Below are 21,378 nucleotides of genomic sequence, written 5' to 3' on the forward strand. Positions count from 1 at the left end.
AGACACATTTTGCGAACAAACGTTGAGTCTAGATTAGTAAAGAAATATAAAAAGGTTGAATTCCTCGTTTCAGTGGTTGAAATTGTTGTGTGCCTGTCCCCTGACGAGTGTGAAATTAAAATAAAGAGGGAATTTGGAGCCACATAGAGATAGACGGGCATAATTGGGTGTATTACTCTGTGGTGTAATAAAAATAAAAAGGAGAGATAGTAAGAGGTGTGCAGTGGAGAATTATGGAGGAGTACAGAGAGGAATGTGTTGGGAGACTGGCGTACAGTTTACGCTGTCGAGGTAGGCGTGTTGCCTGCTTATCTGTTTAACAGTGATGAAAATGAAATTAAATAAATCTCTTAGTGTGTTAATACAGGAAGCTGCGGACCTGGACCAACTGCCCCCACAAGCACAGCGGCCGAAGCAAAATTATAGGTAATGGGAACCACACCCAGCACGAATCAGCAGCTGTGAAAAAGACAGCAGCGAGGAGAGAATTAGAGGAGAAATTAAGAGAAGTTTTAACACATAAAATTGGGGCCAACGGACTTGTGGAGGTTGGGAAGGCGTCCGGAGCATCACAACAAAAAGGTGAAACAAAAACACACACAAGCAGAGAAATCTGAGAGAAAGGCTCCTTTTAAGGTAACGCCTAGTTTGAGAAAAAGTTAAAATTAACCTGCTTTTATACAAATGCACATACACGCAATGAAGAAACAGCTTACACTCATGAACACGTGAAGATTTTCCAGCAAGGTTAAAGAAAAATTAACATACTTAAATGATGAAGTCTATACATTACTGACAAAGAAACCCTCTGGGTTGCAGGACAACAATTTAACTAAAAAAAAAAAGGAACACTGGTCTAACCAACCAGGCAAGACACAACAAATTTAGTGGTTAAAAGATTCAAATTGTGACATGTTTTCTGTTGATTGATTAATAAAAGTGATTACTGAATGAAAGAAAGTTCCTTTTTTGGGCTTTTAAACATGATCTTAAGAATTTTAACATATACCGGTGTTGTCCTGTCAACTTGGTGGGTTAGGAGTTGATTATATCGGGAGACAAAAAACAAAAAAAGGGGGAGAGAAGGCTGACACAGGGCCTGGCCCCATTGTCTCCCCTCTGAATAACACAGCCAACACAACAACATTTTCCTGTTCGTTTGTTTTTGTTTTTTGTTTGTTTTTGTTTTGTTTTGTTTTTGTTTTTTCTATACATATTTAATTACAGGCTGCTTTGCCGGCCCTGAAAGCCGAGGCTGACTGGACTCCTGCTCTCCCCCATACGTGACACTGACCAAATGCTGCAACAGCTGGACCCACAACAACGACCTGAGAATGTCAACAGACCTGCAGGAATGTGATCTCATGCAGCCGAGACGGAGAGCACTAAACCTAAGGCCCGTTTCACTACACGGGGGAAAATTCCCAGACTGCGTCAGCTGACAGAGCTGTGACGAGACGCCCGCCAAGCCCGAATGAAAAGTAAGGCCGAGCGAAAGAATGCTGACCTTGATAACTTTGCATTCACACTGTGCAGGACAGTGATGGACCAACACGGATGATCGGGTGGCGAAAAAGGGCGTGACCGAGACAAGAGGAGTAACTGAGGACAGAAGGCACCTCAGAATGGACAAAAACACAGAAGAAGATGCAGGTTTCACCTGCGGTGAACATCGACACTGGAGAAAGGACTGCCCCAATTGGGGTCAGCACCAGGACGGACTGAATTTTGAGCAGCAGCAGCAGCAATGGTCGCAAACAAACTGAAAAGGAGGGGGGCAGGACCCCAGGGCATGCTTCAGGCCGTGGTTTACCCAGAACACCAGAACAGGAAAGTGATGAACACACACACACACACACACACACACACACACACACACACACACACGTCTCCAAACACACAGATTCAGAATGAAGTGAAATACACACATGAACACGTGCACTCGTTGAGTGAGTGAGAAATCACACACACACACACACACACACACACGGGAATGTTGATTCACTGAGAAGTGATGCACACACATACACATGCACACGCTTGTGCAATGAAGAGTGATCCACACGCACACACACACACATACACGCTGATGCAATGAAGAATGCTTTGCTTATGCTGATATGCAAAATGCTGCACACAAACATCCCAATGCATAATTTTTATGAGGAGCCATTGATTACTTAGAATGTGTTATATGTCACCTAGAAGGCATTTATGTAGATTTTAGGAATAAGCTCTAAAACGGTTTGGTTATGAAAACAATGTCTATGCGTGATGTCTGTTTATGGCTCAAGGCCTTGACTGAATTCTTTGCTGTGCTTCACACAGCCCTGATGAGGAACAGTGGCACAGAGTGAAAATGATGAATTAATAGTGTAAGTTTAGGTTGGAGTACGGCATTTTCTGTGATTGAGTTTTAATTCAAGGAGGAACAAAAGGTGTTACGGCACCTGAGGTTCTCATTCCCACACAATATTGTCCCGGCAGGAAGCAAAATGTTCCTGTGAATTTCTGGTTGATTGTTTGGTTTTGCTTAGCGCTAGCTTGATGTTATCAGTGAGCTTTGGCTTGTGTTCTGTCTCGTAAGCGAGAGAGGGATAGTTTTATGCTTGGACATGTCTGCAACGGGCCCTAGTTTGTGTTATTTTAGTAGTATTTTGTTGGTTATGTCTGTTTTCGTTTTTGTTACAGTGCACTGGAGAAAAAACATCTGAGAGGTGTGATCCACCGGTGGTGATATGTTGATATTTTGTGAGTTCATGATTTAACAATCAGCTCTTTAAACCAGGCCTGAAAGATTGAAATTTAAAGCGCTATAAAATATTATTACTGTACTGTAAACAGTTGCAAAGTGCGCTTCTCCATGATTGTAATTGGCTTGGGAGAAATTCACTTATAGGGAACACTGAGAAGTTCTGAGTCTAAAAGGATTGCACCGAGTCAATCCGGCCCAAAAAACAACAAGGAATTGTTTTCCTTTAAAATGATGACGTCATCTTGCTGGTGATGGAGGCTCGAATAGGTTGCGCGTGAGACTCCATTATCAGCAACATCTGGTATGAATGTGTATGGAGGTATGCATGTGAATGGACTGTGATGGACTGACGACTAAAAGTTTTGACTGACTTGATACTGAGACAATGACTGCACCCACTTTAGGATTAGTAAATGCCAATAAACAATTCACCCAGCGGACAAGAGAAGGGTGGATGCTTCGCTTTGTTTTGTTTTGTTTTTTCAGGAGCAGGAGGATAAGAGAGACTGGAGGAGGAGACTCTAGCTTCACATAAGTATGAACTGCAGACTTAACACTGTGGTTGCTGATTTTGAGTTACTGATGTTTGCATTAAGAAAACTGTGCTATATTAACTGTGTTTTGATTAAGGTATCATGTTATATTATTGGGAATGCCAAATGCTACAGTGGAGATAACTATTGATATCACTCATGACTGGAATATGTTATTATTAACCATAGCAGGCCACTGTAAAAAGTCAATTAAATTTTATAGAGGAAAATCGCCAAAATTGAACAATACCTATGAATGACTGGCCACATTCAGAATAGAGATATGCAATAATAAACATTGGTCCACATGATTTAGGTTCTCACTTGAAATAGTAAGTTATTAAATGTAGAATATAATCGACAGGGACATTTGATAGGATGTGGTACTGCAAAAGAACAAGAGCAAAGTAAATAAAGAAAATATTGTGTTTAGTTTGGATAAATTCAAATTAAAATGTACCATTACACTCAGAGGATCAATATGGAATAAAACATATGCAAAATTTGTAGGAAGTACATGACTGATAACTGTTCTGTCCTGAGCGTTTGTTTCCAGAGCACCCACTTGACCACACCAACAGTTTCTCGCCACCGAGGAGGGGTACTTGCAAAAAGAATAAAAATTGAAAATCTGGAGTCGAAACTAAATAAAAATAACAACTAATGGAAATGGCGAAAAGTTTAAAACCCTGGTGCAGAGATTGGCAAATCTGACCAGGAAACGTTATAAAATGGATTGTCAGGATAGTCAGCGTTAAAGCCACTTTTGACAGTCCATACTAGGGTGGCATTGGACATCTTCGGGGCAGAAAAGGGTTGGTGTGACCAAGGTGTGGTTTGGCTTGTTGTATGTACATTTCAAAATGTTACAGCTCTGGATGGACCAGTTACCAGATATGATGTCACTAACCTTCTCTTTTAAGTGTCTAGCTCCAATGAATTGACACATGGGAGTGTGTCAAAAAGGGGGAGTTGAGTCCGAACATCAAACAATGGTGTTATGAACATTTTATGACTTTATTTGTGTGTTTAATAAATTAGCGATGGTAAAACTTAAGCTTATAATGTGTTAGACTTAGAAAGGGTTCACTAATTTTTTATTTCTTTTACACACACATAGATTATGATTAGAATAAGTCCTGAACATAATATTTTAAACCAAATTTGAATCATTAGAAGAACAATGGATAACAATATTAGATTATCAAGGCTAGGGAGAGAGGTGTTTTGGTTTTCTGTCTCTTGCAGAGAAAGGAACAGACACCAGACGGGGACCCGGAGATGTGAAGACCCTTCACAGCAGAGACAGATGTAGGGACTGCCGAGACAGCAACTGGGGTCAAGTGTCATGACGTTTGGGCTCCTGGAGAAGATGGATCCCACAAACACAGCAATAACCATGAAGGGGTTGGCGAAAACCAGGAACACCAGACCAACGAGGTTCGAGAGGCGCTTGGCAAAAAGGGGGACACGCCGGTGAACCCAAAACACACAGATCTTTGTTTGAAATCGGGGCAGAATAATCCCCAGAACTGTGCAATGACTAAAGGGTGGTCTAACCCCGGAGGTCGAAGAAAGAAGCTGAGAATCACCCAAACTGGAAGACACTGGTAGCTGCAGCAATAAAAATAAAGGTTAAAAGCTCCTTAGACAGAGGTTCTAGTCTAAGTACATTTGAAAGGTATAAGGGGGCATTAAAATGGGGGTGGAAAACTGGAGCACCAAAATAAAGCTGTGGGAAAATGGGGAGTGATGGGAGTGTCATCTGTAACTGCTGTTATGTGTTTGCTGAGGCAAAAGCAGTGTTCTGTGCCACCAGTGTCGCGCAAACATTGCTTTTAATCGACGGTTTTTGATTTGGGTAGAATTTGACTTGAATTTTGACGTTCTGGATGAGACAACATCTTCCATGCATTTTCTGATAAATCCGCAGACTAAGTCTGTGTACTAATCGATGTCGTCAGCATCGAAACCATGTATCACTGAGTGTAAAAAAACCAAACAAAAAAAAAAAACTGTCCAAATCAGCGTTGCTGCTTTACCAGGTGTAAGAATTAAGTTTAACATCCAGGCATCCATGTCAACAGATTTTTTTTTAAATTTAACTGAGTTAGAAATTAGCAGGAAGTTAGCTTGCTAGTTTCCACCTAAAGATGATATACCATGTTCTGACTGAGATTTCTAAAAAAAAATTAAAAACATACAGCTCTGCTATCACTTCCGACATAAATGAAGACAGAAAACAAAACAGCAGTGACGTTTGTACTGAAGTTGGACTAGCTGGTATATAGTGCTGTGCTACATGATCACTAGCTACACAGCTACAGTATGTTAGCATAATATTAGCACAGTCCACTCTATGAAAGTTGACGGGATGCTGCAAATGGACCAAATGTCAGTCATGAGAACAACTGAGATAATCCATCCACAATACAAGGTTATTAATATACTGCAACAACATGGGAATAGAGCAGCTGCGAAAGAATTCAACATGAATAAATCAATGGTGCAGAAGTGGAGGAAGCAAGAAGAATGAGCTGAGTAAGGTTTGACTTCTCTGACGGTCTTGTTTCACCTAATGCACCTTATAATCCGGTGTGTTCTATGGTCGGAAAATACAGTAAATTATCAGATTCCCATGTAGAGTGAAATTTTTAGAGATATTGAATATTTTTTTTTTAAAGTTAAATTTGACACAGGATCATGGACACTTAAATATATATGGTGGAATCAAAGTAATTATTTTTCCTTTGAATTTGTGTATGCTATTAGTGTTATCATTTCCATTAAATATTTTTCCATCTATCTTTGTACAACAGCACTGCACTCAGATGATTCAATAAAACTTCAAAATAACAATTTAAGAGTGAGAAATCTTGAACAAAAATAGAGACATCTGTCATTAAGGGTAAATGATGTATATTGTCTGAGAAAAACAAATGTTGTTGTAATTCAAACAATGCACAGACACCAAGAACCAAGAAGACTGTTAAATTTTATGAAAACAGAAGCCGCTGGTGTAACAGTGCTTATGTGGTATTATTCCACTTGTCACAAATGTCAGTGTAATGGGGAAACAGCGCCCCCCCCCCCCCCCTCTCGGTGTGGCTGGTTAGGTGAGGCTGGCTGCAGTCAGTGTTGCCAGTCTGCCGTAGCCATATGAGAGGTGAGTTGTATTGTTCCACACATAATGTAGCTAAGTAGTACAGACACATAAAACATGTTTGATTAGCTGATGGGCACCGAGTGTAATAAGTGCTTAGCGGACACATGTCCAACACCAGTTTTATGTACTTTTCATTTGTTTATTATTGTGTAAAACTGTACGGTAAAGCGGAATGCTAATGGGATGTTCTGCCGTAGTGTGCTGTGCGGAGTGGTGTGTGGCGAGCCCTTTGCACTGATACAACACTGTTGTTTCCATTCAGGAAATAAAGTGGCAACAATCAATCAGAGACTCCTTGCCTTCTTAAAAACACATCACAACGCAGAGTCAAGGAGTCTGTTTGGGCCGAACTGTTGCAGCGGGGTGAAGCAGAAACCGGTTACACTGAACAGTGAGGTGCGTGCCTTGTTTAGAGCACGTGATGATGCAGCAGTCATGCATCAAGGCACATCAATCCCTGCTGAGGGCCATCAAAAAGGGAAAGTTTAAATACAAACAGTGCATCAAAGAGCATTTCAGCAGCAACAAATACAGAGACATGTGGCAGAGGATCAAGACACTCACTGGCTACAAAGATACCCATACATCATCAGACTTATCAGACAGCACCCTACCTGACATCCTGAACCACTTTACCTACTTCAACCAATGCAACAGTGAGTCCCACACCGATCTGCTTCTTTAGAGAGAGATGACACGCCCATTAAGCTACAGTAGAATCAGGCCAGTCTGCAGTTCGCATCTGCCCCAAGTCAGCCATGATTGTTCCAGTGCTCAAAAATTTGTTTATACTACCGTCATCACTAAATGTGTTGAGAGACTCATCCTGTCTCACATCAATGCCTGATCCAAATAATTGTGGACTTCAGCTCTGCCTTTAATACAGTACAACCCTACAAAATGGTTCCAAAGCTGAGCAACCTGAAAGCTCATTTTGCACCAGTAACACCACTGTCAAATATACCGATGACACCACCATAATTTCCTCTTTATCTCATATGTATTTATTGTCTCCTTCTTTTCATGGTTCCCACAGCTGCATTCTCCCTTCTTCTGCTGATTTTTGCATTTCTGACAACAGCCCAGCCTTGTTTTTGAATTTTATCTTTTCCCTGTGAGTTCCAGCAATATAGCTGATTTTAAGTTTATTCCCTATTGGTCGGGTCCCGAATATGGTTCATGCATCCTGCATGACAGCCATTTTGTGACAGAAGGATGCAACCACAAACATGGACCCCACTGACTGGAATTCCATTCCAGAAGAGTTGGAGGAGGCTTTTGCAGAGTTTAAAAGATACACCCTGTGTATAATCACTGCTAAAGACATTTACATGCCACTAATCATCTGTGATGACTTCATTTCTTATGAGCCTCTGGGTTTCCTGGAAATTTCCTTCCTTGCTCACTTAATAATCCACCTAAAACCCAGACTTCAAAATGAACAGTTTGGAATCGGCAGCCCAGCTAAGGAGCGGGCTTCCACCTCAGTGCATTAATAATAATAATAATAATAATAATAATAATAATAATAATAATAATAATAATAATAATAAATACATACATACAAATAACAACAATGTTGATCACAAAGACCTACTAGGTAAGCTAACTTTTGGGAAATATGAACATATTATTAGCCTAAGAAGCTCCTTTTGAACCTGACTAAATCTGACTAAAAATTTTAACCCTTAATTGTCTGATAGGCAACACACTGGACATGAGCTGATACCAGTATTTTTTCTGTTCAATTAGCTTTTTTTATGCTGTGATTAGCTCAATTATGTTCTCCAAGATGTTCTTTGAAATATGACTCACAAGCTGAATAACGTCAGGGGCTGGGCCTGTGACCCTGCATTTTGAATTTATTCTTGTATTTGTGATTTATTATGTTACATTGAAAATGATAATGATAATAATACTAAAATTAAGTTTTAGTATTATTATCAGGTTGTCTTGAGTTTTAAGTCTAGTTTATGTTATTCTGTCTCTTTGTTATGAGTCTTTTCCTGTTCACTATATGGTCTTGTCCTCAGTGTCTTATTTTCATGCATTAAGTCTCCCTTATCGGTTCATCATATTGAGTCTACGTGTGTTAGTCTGTCATGTTTCATATCTGTGTTTCCTATGTTATCATGCTTGTGTCATGTCTTTCTCCTGTTATGTTTCCTGTTTTATTTTGAAGAGGTCTCGTGTTCTAGGTTCGTTGTTTTAGTTTCACACATAGTTAAAGTCTTGTCTTAGTTGTTGGGTTTAGTTTTTCTTTATCCAGGAGATTCATGTTTTGTTTAGTCTTCTTGTCATTTTTTGGTTTTGTATTAGCCAGAAGAAAGGCTCGCTTTGCAACTTAGTTCCATCTTCGTCAGTGTCTCCTTTTGGTTCCTCTTCCTCCCTCCACATGGTCTGTTGGTGCAGACCTTGACAAATAATTTATAAACCTTCCATTGTTTTCTTCATAAAGGAGTGTTTGTGTTGAGTCCTGTATTAGAGGGACCATGGAGAACCTGCTGGAGAAGCAGTCAAGTCACTGGATTGGATAAGTGTCATTGGTTTAGAGGCTGCAGATCCCGGAGGGCCTGGGTGACTGCTACAGATTTTGGTGCGATGTTTGATCTGCTCTATACTGTCAATGCTGAACATCCAGAGAACTGTAGGTACACATTTAAGGTAGTCCAGAAAGCTTTTCTTAGACTTGCAGAAATATGTTCACATTGGATGTAGGTGCTGGCAACCAACTAATTTTAGTAACCAACTCTTAGTGTTGGACTGAAACTGATCAAACTATTACACAGTTCTAGTTACATGTTAGTTATGAATAATTAATGTTGTTCCAAGAGTGTCACTGAAATTGACCAGTCAGCTTGAGATCTAATAGTTTTGTAAAATATAGCAGTTAAAGACATTTTCTGGCAGAAGTACTTTAAAACAGAAATGGTCTCAGAAGTGTTAGTTTATTTATTTATTTTCCCCCATTACAGTTTGGCAAGGGTTAGGCAGAAGAACCACTCGCTTAGATTTAGGTTAGTTGGGGATAGTTTGGGGTTAAAATAGGCACTGGAAAAACATCCACAGATTGCTCTGTATGTATATGTGCATATACTGTGTCTACAACCTACTTGAGGGAAAGTCTCTCTGACTTTATGTTGTAGGGTCTACCTTACAATATAAAGCACCTTGAAGCGACTGTTATTGTGATTTGGCGCTATATAAATAAAATTGAATTGAATTGACTTTCTTGTACGTATTACTAGACGAACCCCCCCTGTCTGTATCATCAGTAGCTGTGTATAGTAGTGGTCGATGTATGGATGCACTTATTAAAACTCACCTCCTGAGTTTCTCCACACCGTGACATCTGTGATCAACCTGGCCATCTTATGCAAAGTGTTAGCTTGCTTTTAAGTAATATATATAAAAAAGGGAAAAAAAGTGTAATTAACATTCATTTTCAGAGACAAAATGAATAGTAATTCAATAATGCGTCACATGACATGCTCACCTTGCGGGTCTCATAAAGTGAGTAAACGATGGAGAAGGCAGAGAGTACAAGGACCACTGTGGCATAATAATAATAGTTATCAATCATCCAAAGGACAATGCCAAACAGCTGGAACACATAGAAGGGGTTGAGAATCTACAAAAACAGAAAAAGACGGAAACAGTTTAATTGGTCACTTAATGTGACTTTTCTATAAATTAAGTGCCTGCACACCAGAGACCCACGCTGCACTTCTACGTTTCCACTGCTGTGTTCAATAAAGCTTTGTTAAATTCTCAGTCTTATTGTCCCTTGAGTCTGCTTTTTGGTTCAGCTCCCACATACTGGCCTTTCGGCCCTTGACATTAATACTTCAAATATTTAGAAGCACTGTAATTTAAAAAAATACATGTACATAATAATAGTAATAGAAATATAATAATAATGTGATTATAATCCCACCTCCTCAAACAACAACCTTATCCAAGGCTTTACTGGTACATTGATGAGGTTGGCTCCATATATGCTTCTCCTGAAAAAGTCATATAAGTAATTACAGTCATCCTGTTGGATTAAAAACAATCTGATCATTTCTCCATTCATATATCCTCTCCTACCTTGAGCTCTGCTCCTGAGGACTCAGTCCGCTTTGGAAGTCATACAGTTTACTGCAGGTCCAGTCTTCATGAAGAGAACTAAGACCGGAGATGAGAAATTGTAGTAATATGTCAGTGGGCTCTGAGGTATTTTCTCCTTTTGAATTTAACAGTTAAATCTCACAGTTTTTTTTTTCTTTTTCCAGTACCTAACACGACAGAAAGCACCCTTCCTGTCCACCCAGATGTATCGCAGCTCTTCAAACAGGTAGTACCGCAGCAGCGTTTTCTGTAAACAAGTAAAGCTCACTTTTTCCACAGGCTTGACAGAAATCAGTCAGCAGAAAATAATTTACTAAAGACAGCTCACATTACCTCCCCTGTGTACAGATGAACAGTATCTCTGCAGTCTGGCTCCTCTAGCTCTCCCAGCAGCTCCAAACTGTGAGGAATCAGCAAAGTTAGCTATACTAGACACATAGTTTTACTTCAGTGTTTTTCTAAATATGTAAGAGCTGGCAGGTTAGAGGTGACAGAGCTGACCTGCCCTCCTCTACCTCCTCAGTGAGGACCTCCACCACAGAGTGCTGGCCAGAAGAGTCCTGGGAAAAAAACATATATTTTTTTTAAACATAAATTATTTTGATAAAGGTTTTGTGTTCTTGGAAACTACAAAAGAATGTTGTTGTAGTTTTTTTGAACATACAGCTCAATCTAAAATGTGGTCAAGAAGAAAAACTAAAAGCAACTGTCAAGGTTTAAAATTCCCTGTGCAAATTTACTCTATATATTCCAATTTTCCATGTCAGAACATGTTCACGTATGATGTGGGATCAAAACAACCATAAAAAACAAAGCAAGTGGCAGAACTATAACAGAGAGGACATTTAATTGAGAGCTTTAAATGAAAGAAATTTAAAATCCTGCTCCTCACATACAAAGTCTTAAAAAAATCAGGCCCCATCTGAAAGTAACAAAGCATAGATGGTAAACCTTCTTTTGCATGTTAGCACATGGAGGAATAATGTGGAATAAAATTGTAAGCAGGTAAATTAAAATTTGTAAAAAAAAAAAAAAAATCCAGTGTCTGTGAAAATTCTGGGTGTCCTCACTTTTAATATTAGAACATTTGCCAAAGCTGGAGGGCAGGAACTGCAGCGGACAAGGACAGCAAACCGTGGCCACCAGTAAAATGCAATCCACAGGAGACCCAGGGAGAGCACGAAACCCAGACGACACAACCACACTCGCCAACTCACCCACTTATAACCCTGTAAATCCTGTTGGGACAGAGAGAGAAACAGTGGATTACATCAGTTCACAAGAGCTCATTTACATGAATCCTGTTGACCTGTCAGGACCAGAGTGCACAATTACAAGCTACTATTAAAGCCGTATGGCTTTGCAAAGTGTAGCAGTTCTAGAAGAGGATTATTTTTCACATGAAGCTCGTCTTTCCTTCTTATCTTTTGCTGTCAGTTTCACTGAGGTAATTTTTCATTTATCCCTCCATGAATGACTTTGTTGTGTTGCAGGGGTTTGAATGTCCTTGTGAACAAACCCATCCAAGAAATTGCTAAAATATCAGGAATGGCAAAATCTACTGGATGGATGGATGATTGCAGAATCTCCACACTCTCCAGGAGGTAGTAGTATCAATACCTAAGTCTACCATAAATAGAAAATTGCATGAAAGTAAATACAAAGGGTTCACTGCAAGGTGCAAGCTACTCATAAGCATCAAGGATAGAAAGGCTTCACTATACTTTGCTAAAAACATCTAAGAAAAGTTCTGAAAAAAAAAAAAACAATCTTTAGACAGATGAAACCAAGATCAACTGAATCATGGCAAGAAAAAATAGTAGGGAAACGGTGTAGAACAGGTCATGATCCAAAGCATACCATATCATCTGTGAAACGTAGTGGAGACAGTGTGCACAGCTGCCAGTGGCACTGGTACACTAATGTTTATTGGTGATGTGACACAGGACAGAAGCAGGTGAAGGGATTCTGAGGTGTTCAGAGACATACTGTCTGCTCAAATCAGGCTAAATGCAGTCACATCGATTGGATAACATTTAATAATACAGACGGACAATGACCCAAAACATACAGTCAAGGCAACCCAGGAATTTTATTAAAGCAAAGAAGTGGAATATTCTTAAATGGCCAAGTCAGTCACCTGATCTTAACCCAAATGAGCGTTTCACTTGTTGAATACTAAACCTCAGACAGGAAGACCCACAAACAAACAGCAACTGAAAGTCACTGCAGTAAAGGCCAGGCAGAGTATTAAAAAGGAGGAAACCCAGCATCTGGTGATATCTGTGAGTTCAAAACTTCAGGCTGTCATTAACAGCAAATGGTTCTCAACCAAGTATTAGAAATTAATATTTTATTTTCAGTTATTTAATTTGTCTGATTACTTTTGAGATCCTGAAATTAGGGATTATGTTTCTATGCATCTTTTTGTCTAACCCACTTAAGCTGGAAGTCTGCACTTCAACTCAGTTGTTTTATTTAAAATTATTTGCGTAGATGTACCTGAATAGTTGTCTCTATCCAAATATTTATCGGCCTAGTGGTATGAATTCCCTCATTATAGATAAAATTATACCAATGAACCATCCTACACAAATTAAATGTTCTCATAATCTGAGACTGTGGATCTCTGAAGCCACAGTCACCAAAGTTATGCCTAAAACACTTCATTTGCAATGAGCACACAAGATCTAAATTTTCACATTTTGGATTAGTTTCTGGGCCCATAGACTGAAATTACTTTGACCATTCAGGATATCATTCAGGATACCTGCAGTTTTTCTTACTCAACCTGTAATTTTAGTTTGCCTGAATCACTGCTGCTGCTCAAGATTATTATTTTTTACTATTTTACCTCCACATTAATTCACAATAAAAACAATCAGGCCATCACCAGATACATCACAAAAAAAGGAAAACAAAAGCCATCACAGAAACAAAGAACTGAAAACAAATTGATCCTCCACAAGAAAAAGAGAAAGAGAGAGAAAAAGAGAAAAAGAAAGAAAGAAAGATTTGATTTTTAAAAACACATTTATTACCAATAAATAAACATCAAGACATCACAAGTGTTGCCACAAAGGGAAAAAAAACAATAAACAAAACTGTCACATGAACATAAGGCTGAAGTACAAACGGCCATCTATAACAGAACACACCACATTCCTAACACACCACTGAGAAGAAAACTCTGTTAAATTATTCATCAACGAGTAAAACTGAAACTCTTCCTTAACTCTATATTTAACCAGTAAAATGAAAGTAGTATCAACTCTTTTCCCTGAAAAATTATCAATCTTATCCTTTCTACTTTTATATATAGAATATTTTGCTTGGCCCACCACAAAATTTAGCAGCTTGAATTTTGATGCCTCCTTTTTTGTATAACCAGCACCAAAGAGAAATGCCAATGCTGCAGCTCTGAGGTAAAGATCCTGTAGAAAAGCACTCTTCAAAAACCTCCATGACATCAACACCCAGGTAAGACCAAAAAGCTGCATAAAATTCGATCGGAAGTCCGTCTATGCCAGAGGCCTTCCCTCCGTCCATACTTTGGAAGGCAGTATTAATCTCAGTCAATGTTAGAGGCTCCCCCAGCTCCTTGGCAAAATCCTCAGAAAGTCTGGGGAGACCGTTGCAGAAGGCATTAAAAGTTTCTTCATCCTCCAAGTACTCAGAACGGTAAAACTCAGAGTAAAAATCTGCTGCTCTCCACCTGATGTCACCATCCGCTGTCAAAAGATCCTCAGCAGAGGACTTCAAACCATGTATGAACTTGCTTTGTCCTTTCTTTTTCTCCAGCGAAAAGAAAAACTTCGTAGGAGCGTCCATCAAAGAAAGGTTTTGAAACCTGCAACAAACCAGTGCCCCCTGTGCTCTAGAGCCCAGCAAGTCAGCCAACCTCGGTTTCCTGTGGAATTTGCAGACACCTGCAGCTCCACTATTTCAGTCTCCAGTTCTCTCATAGATTTGGCTGAAGTCTGAAGAGACATTGAAAGCGTGCTGTTGACAAAATTCTTTGATTTCGGTTTTGCCCCGGTCCCACCACTGCCTTAAACACATAAAATCATCTTTCCTAGACTGAAACACTCTCCAGGAAAAGCTAAACGCTGTCTTGAAATTTGCATCCAGTAACAAAGCAGTGATAAAATGCCAGTACGCAGACTTGTGCTTAAGATTTGTAATAAAAGCATTACAAGAAACCAGAGCATGATCAGAGAAAGAAACCGGATGTATGCTACACTCTTTAAAAATTCCAAAATGATGCCTAAAACATTATATCCTGCCCAATCTAGCTGCAGTTAAAAAGTTTCCTCTACACTGAGCCCACGTAAATTGTCTTTTTCCACTGTGCATTTCCCTCCAAACATCAACTACAGACTGTGCTTCTGTCAAACGCTTTAGAACTGTCTGTGAGGGCGCATGGGGTTCTAAATTATTTCTGTCCGACTGATCATTTTCTGTACAGTTAAAATCTCCAGCCAAAAAAAGAAACTCTTCTGGATCACACATGCACAACACATCCTCAAGCTTGCGTTAAAAAAGATCTCTCTCTGGCCTCAAATTTGGAGCATACACATTCACAAACACAATCGCGAAACATTCATACTTTGCCTTCACCACCATTAGCCTGCCCTTTACCACCTCCTGAAAATCATAAGAGTCTGGTAGAAAGCAGAAAGTCTTTCGAAAAAAGGAGCCTCACTCCACCACAGGCTCTACTTAAATGACTCAAAATAACTTCACCCTCCCAATCCCTATTCCAGTCTGTCACATTTGAACAATCACTGTGTGTTTCTTGGACCATTAATACATTTATGTGCTTTCATTTCATTAACTCATACACTCTGACTCCCTTCCTTATATCTCTGGCTCCATTCAGGTTTAAAGTAGAGACTCTAAAGTTACTCATCACCAAAGATACAAGGATAAATAAAGATAGAAAACACAAAACCTTAGATGCCATCATACTCCTCGTCATTATTAAATTCCTGCTTAAGTTTTGCAACCATCTTTCTCAGTTTATAGACTTCTTTGTCCGTATAATCACCCCTGCCTTTATTGCCCAACTGTGATATCACATACAACAAAAACAACTTCTTGTCCGGAAAGAAATCCTCTATTTTCATATTTTTCATATTCTTCGTGACCTTGAGAAAGTGTTTAACATTTTGCACCCTGTAACCTTTCTTCTGCAGTTTAACAGAGGCTCTATAGGTTGAACTCGCCAGACTATCTTCAGTCCAGCCTTCCTCTTCGCCTTCATCCTCTTCGTCCATATCACTATCAGAGTCAACCCGATTCTGTCCTGAGCTTCCCAACTCCATCTTGCCTACAGCATCATTCCCAATGTGAGAGCTAGCTACTTGAGGATCATTTGCAGTTGTTCTCCCTTCTTGAGTCTCCCCGGAGCTCTCCTGCACTACACCTGTGTTATTTTCCTGATTATCCTGTGAATCTATCTTTGAGTGTGGACAATCTGCTCTACATTTTCTTCTTCTGTAGTCAGCTTTTCCTACACTGCAGCTACCTTCTGACCAGGTCCCTCACCACTTTGCTCTCCTGTTTAGGTTAAGTCATTGCTCCCCAAATCTCTGGCTTCTGCTGTTCTCTGCTCCTTCTCCTTCCACCTGAGTTTGTTCCAAATTATGCGAAGAGACACTTTTGCCAGGACACGCTCAAACTAAATGGCCAACCACGCCACACCCAAAACACACCAACGCACCCGATGTCACATATAAGTTATAGTCAATATCATCCACTCGAACATTAAACACCAAATTTAGGTCTTCATCCTTTTTATTTAGGATCATAAGAACCTGTCACCTGTGTGAGACAACGTGCTTTAACAGCGGTGATTTGCAACCCGATGACAGTTCCCAGATAGCAAGGAGACATTGAACAGATGTTGATTTTCCATCTGAACCATCAGAATCGTCAGGATTGAAATGTCAACACAAAACCAATGTTGAAACAACATTGAAATACTGATGAAACCTGACACTGACATTGAAATAACATTGATTCACTGTTGTTCTGTCATCGTTGATTGTTGATCTATTTATAGTTGACAAGGTGACAACAATCACGTTGAAAAACCATCGATTTATGGTTGAGCGGGAAATTAAAGCTGCTACCACTTGGACTATTCCGCAGCACCCCTATCACATTGGTACATCCCTCCAGGTAACCATTGTCTTGTACAGTAGAGCGGGACATTAGATTTACTCTCAGCGGAATTGACCGGAGAAGGCATCAGTTCATGCACTGCACTGGCCTGCACCACGATTAGTATAAGGTAAGAATGAATGACTTTTGTTCTATTCGTTATTTCCACGGTTGCATTTGAATAACAGTAAAAAAAACAAACAAACAAACTTGTTAATGTAAAGTTTCGGATAAAATGTGGGAGCCCGAAATTGTGTCTACTTTCATCTTACAATCCGGCAACAAATAAATTGCACTGCGAACAAAGTCTATCAACAAAGAAAACATTTTCGTTTCATACTTTTCTGTTATATTCCCTTACAAAGCTAGCTTTAACGCTTCGAGGGTTCCTTTGTTCTTGCCGTCGCCTCGGCGCTTGACCCAGACTTTTGCTCTGTAGTTGCTTTTTAGCATAGTACTACAAAAATTGTAAATCTGTGATATATGATTGATAAACGTAAAGGTAACTGTATAAATGTGTTCAATGACTTTGTTACTTTTAATGATTGGAGAGCACCCGCTTCGATTCGCACTCAATTCAAACTTTACGCTGCACGCTCACCTAACTTGCGTTTACACCTTTTGTCCACACGTAAACTGCGTTTAGCATTTACGTGTGGACGAGGAAGACGGAGAAAACGCAGCGTCAAAGATGTGCGCCTATTTTGACGCCACACTGTGCGCCAAGTTTTTGTCTCGGTGCCATGAATTCCTACAATGGCAGACTTATACAAAATACTGTTAATTTTATTATCTTCAGTGTTTAAATGCTTACATATACGGGTTTGCTTGTAATTGTTGCCTATATACATTTTAAGCTATTATTTATTATTTAGTTCAATCAATAGATCAAGTTTTGTAGTGACTATGAAATATATTGTAATTATCTGTTTCCTGTTTATCCTAGACAGGGCAAAAAAGGACTCCAAATTAAAAAAACGATAAAAATGAAAGACTTGTGCATTGTGCAGTTTAGCACTGGTGGTACAGAAATAGTCCCTAGATCAAGGATAAATGGGGAGAAATTGTCATGGCCTCCATATCCTCCGTGAGACACATTCAGGATCCACGACGCAGTAAAGAGGAGAGTTCATCCTGGTGCAACATGGCTCACCCATGCACCAGTCCGACTTCTAATAAGCTATGGTGGGTATCATCTGGATTGGTGTTGTATAAATGTAACAATGACAAGTTTTTCGTGTCCTAATTTATGTCTGGCCATACATTGTGTTTGTACTTCCAGACACATTTCACGAAGCAGAACGCAGTCTTCAGAAATATCTAAGATATCTAATATCTAGCACATTTGTAATTACTTATGACCGTTTTCAACTTTTTTTCTTTAGACCAAATCCCCTGTACACATATAGTGACTCAGAGGATGAGCAGCCCACAAAGAAATGGTTTCCCCGGGCCCCTCGAGTGAAAATACCAGGTAATAAAATACTGTCTAGTGTCTTTGTACATATCTGTGTGTGACACAAGGAAACTTTTGATAAGTTGTCTGTATTCTTAAATACTTAAAAAAAATTATCTTTTTCTGTCAGACCTGACGAGAGCTGTTAACGAACTCCGTGAGTGTCATGGTCCTGGGTCGTGTGACCCAGTGTGTTATGCTTAGCCTATTTTGATGTTTATTATTTGTTTAGGTTCTCTAAGGTAGTCCAGCCATTTGTATATATCACCCTTGCATTACGTCTCCCTTGCCCTTCGTGTGTGTTTATGTCTGTGTGTCTTGTACTGTCAAGTTCATGCGGTCAGTTATGTCACCTCCCCCTGTACTACGTCTCCCCGGTTCATGTCTCATGTTTCCTGTTTTACTTTGAAGGCCTGCATTCACTGTCAGTGTATTCAGTTTTACTCCTCCTGTCCTGTCGTTAAGTTCATGTGTGTCAGCTGCGTTCCCATGTGTGGCCACTTCCCCTGATCATCCCTCATGTGTATTTAGTCTCTGTGTTTCTTACAGTCTGTGTCGCGTCGTCTGTGTTCCCACCCTCCGTGTTTCCATGCCCGGTCTGTTGTATTCTACGTCATAGTCTTACCATAGTTTATTCCCAGTTTAGGTTTCTGTTTAGTTGTTGCTCTTGTGCTGCCCTTATTCTTGTTTGCTTCTTTTGTATTCATCAGCCACAATAAAAGGCTCGCTTTTGTTTAACTCCACTCCTGCATCCTCGCTTGTGTTCGCTCCTGGGTCCACCACACACATTTCCGCACGGTCTGCCTCCGCAGACCGTGACAGTGAGGAGGTCAGAGCCATCCGCAATACCGGCTGCAATGAATCGGTAGATGCTGGGGTACTGCCTCTGGATTTGCCCTTGCACAACATTGAGGAGCTAAACAATGCAGAGCCAGCTCTTCAATCACAAGAGGCAAATAAGGCAATGGTAAGTATATAAAGGTTATGTACACTTTGTAACTATAAAGTGTAATAGCTGTCAGATGTGATTTAAATACATAACAACGGCCTGTTGGTTAAACACACAAGCACTTGCATACACATTTAAGACATGAGACACGCTAATTCCATCTCTTAAAATGTGTCTATAGGTGAGACGCTTTGCCTTGATTGGAGCCTGACGCAGCAGTTAGGGGCAAACTATATGTCCGAGTTTGTCTTTGCACAAGCAGTGCAGAAATGGCTCCGATACGCCCCAGATCGTTTGGGTGGTGCAGGACGCACATCATGCAAAAAAATTATAAACTTCTGTGAATCATATAAACGTAAATAGGAAACTGTCTTTTAATAAAGTATTTAGCAAACGAACAGCAGATTTAATGCTGCTATGACCCACAATTTCACCAACCGCCAGACCACACTCCTCTACCGAGCAAGGACAAGTAGGTATGATCTTAAAACCATGTTGTCTCGAAAGGTTAGTGAGGTCCATTTTAGCGATACGCACGCCAACCGGCAAAAAGCCGGTTTTACGCACGCAGCAAAATCAGTAACTCTTAATTCAATACCACGCACAGTATAAAAATCTAAGCTACAATATCAGAAAAAGGACATAACAGACAGAAAAGTAAAGTCGGAAACAAATCCTCTATCTCTCAGTCAGACTCACCACACGCTCCACCACCAAACCCCCAGCATGCAATGCAGAAAGAAAGAAAGAGAATTTATTTGTTTATTTATTTTTATTTTACCGCAAAATTAATTCACAATAAAAACAATCAGGCCATCACCAGATATCCTGTGTGGCAACTTACCAGTGGTGGGAGTCCACCCTGTGGTTCCATCATGGTCTACAGAGCAGGATATGAAGACCAGCTCAGTTAGCTTCAGCTGTAATGTTTGACCTGAACAACAAACACACTTTCAAGTCAACAGAAAAACCATGAAGATGTTGCACCTCAGATTACTACCTCAGTAATCCATTTACAACAGTAAGTATCAAAATTATACTTTTCTTTAATAAGTAATCTGAGGTTTCACCTACTACTACTGCTAGTACTATGTCTGTGAAGGTTCTCAGTCATCCAGGTCATCGTAGTCAAAGGAGCTTGCAAAGAAAAGCGTCTGTACTTCTTTAAGTTACTTGAAGACGTTTCACCTCTCATCCGAGAAGCTTCTTCAGTTCTAAGGTCAAATGGTGGAGAGTCCCAGATATAAACCTAGTGGGAGTAACCCCCCACAGAGGGACAAAAGGACCCCCTGATGATCCTCTAATCCCCTGAGCCAAGGTGTGAAACTCACACCTTGGCCAAGGTGTGAAACTCACTGCTGCTGCTAAAAGGCATCCAGGCATGCAGTCCTAAAACTGAGAACTTCTTGAGTGAACCACACTTGAATGAACTTGCAAAGCACTACAGACTTGACCTGAAAAAAGAGGAGGTTCTGGTGGCCAGAAACTTTCTTACCCGGAAAACAGAGGCTGGATGTCCACCCAAAAATATGTTGTCTGTGTTCAGCCTCCTTGATTCAGACGTTTCCGTCTCTGAAGGCAACCATCCAAATTGCCCTAACAGTGCCTGTCAGCAGCTGCTCATGCGAAAGGTCCTTTAGTGCACTGCGTCGGCTGCACTCCTGGCTGCATCAAACAATGGGACAGAAAAGACTTCACAGTCTTGCAGTCATGTCTATTGATAAAGACACGCTTCAGCATCTGAGTCACAACAGAGTGATTGACCGATTTGCCACTCTTAAAAACAGACGTCATTCTTTGATGGTTCCACCCACCAAGTAACTGGTGATTGCAGCAATAAAAATGATGTACTTTTTTATTTTCAGTTTTTTTCTTGTTATTGATGCCGCAAACACATTTCTTTTGTTTTCTTCTTGTACTGTATTATAAAACAGACTGAAATAAAACAATAGATCTATTGGTGGCCTAGGATGTTTAATCTGTCCAAAAAAGTAGGAAAGTAGCGCTCATTCACTACGTTCATTCATATCGTGTGCATCTCTTGGGGGCTAAGCCCCCCCTGTCCTTAAAACCTAGTGACTGGTGATGGAAAGTTACATTGTAGCCACTGACAGAGGCGAGGCTGCCAGACACTGGCGCCACCAGGCCCTCTGACCACCACCAGTGGGCAATGCGTGAAGTGTATTGCCCAAGGACAAAATGTCCGAGCCGGGGCTCGAACCGGCAACCTTCCGATTA

General features: G+C 40.1%; 2 protein-coding genes across 2 annotated transcripts in view; both read right to left on the reverse strand.

Annotated features, from left to right (window-relative positions):
- The window catches only part of LOC147334111 (polyamine-transporting ATPase 13A2-like), a 48,576-nt gene extending 28,559 nt beyond the window's left edge, over positions 1-20,017 (reverse strand). Inside the window, exons 1-9 of the mRNA XM_086286447.1 lie at positions 19,985-20,017; positions 11,638-11,805; positions 11,069-11,127; positions 10,901-10,967; positions 10,735-10,814; positions 10,547-10,624; positions 10,392-10,461; positions 9,951-10,085; positions 9,780-9,846 (exon numbers count right to left, since the gene is read on the reverse strand). Coding sequence (XP_086142573.1) covers positions 9,780-9,846; positions 9,951-10,085; positions 10,392-10,461; positions 10,547-10,624; positions 10,735-10,814; positions 10,901-10,967; positions 11,069-11,127; positions 11,638-11,805; positions 19,985-20,017 — 757 coding nt within the window. The remainder of the gene's footprint in view (positions 1-9,779; positions 9,847-9,950; positions 10,086-10,391; positions 10,462-10,546; positions 10,625-10,734; positions 10,815-10,900; positions 10,968-11,068; positions 11,128-11,637; positions 11,806-19,984) is intronic.
- Positions 1-21,378, reverse strand: part of LOC147334107 (Fc receptor-like protein 1) — a 171,780-nt gene that overhangs the window by 78,208 nt on the left and 72,194 nt on the right. The window lies entirely within an intron of this gene.

Source organism: Aulonocara sp. 'chitande type north' Nkhata Bay, linkage group LG3 (assembly GCF_057382095.1).
Source record: "Aulonocara sp. 'chitande type north' Nkhata Bay isolate Kocher_YH1m ecotype deep benthic linkage group LG3, A_spYH_male_GT1.1, whole genome shotgun sequence".
In the NCBI taxonomy this organism is placed as follows: Eukaryota; Metazoa; Chordata; class Actinopteri; order Cichliformes; family Cichlidae; genus Aulonocara; species Aulonocara sp. 'chitande type north' Nkhata Bay.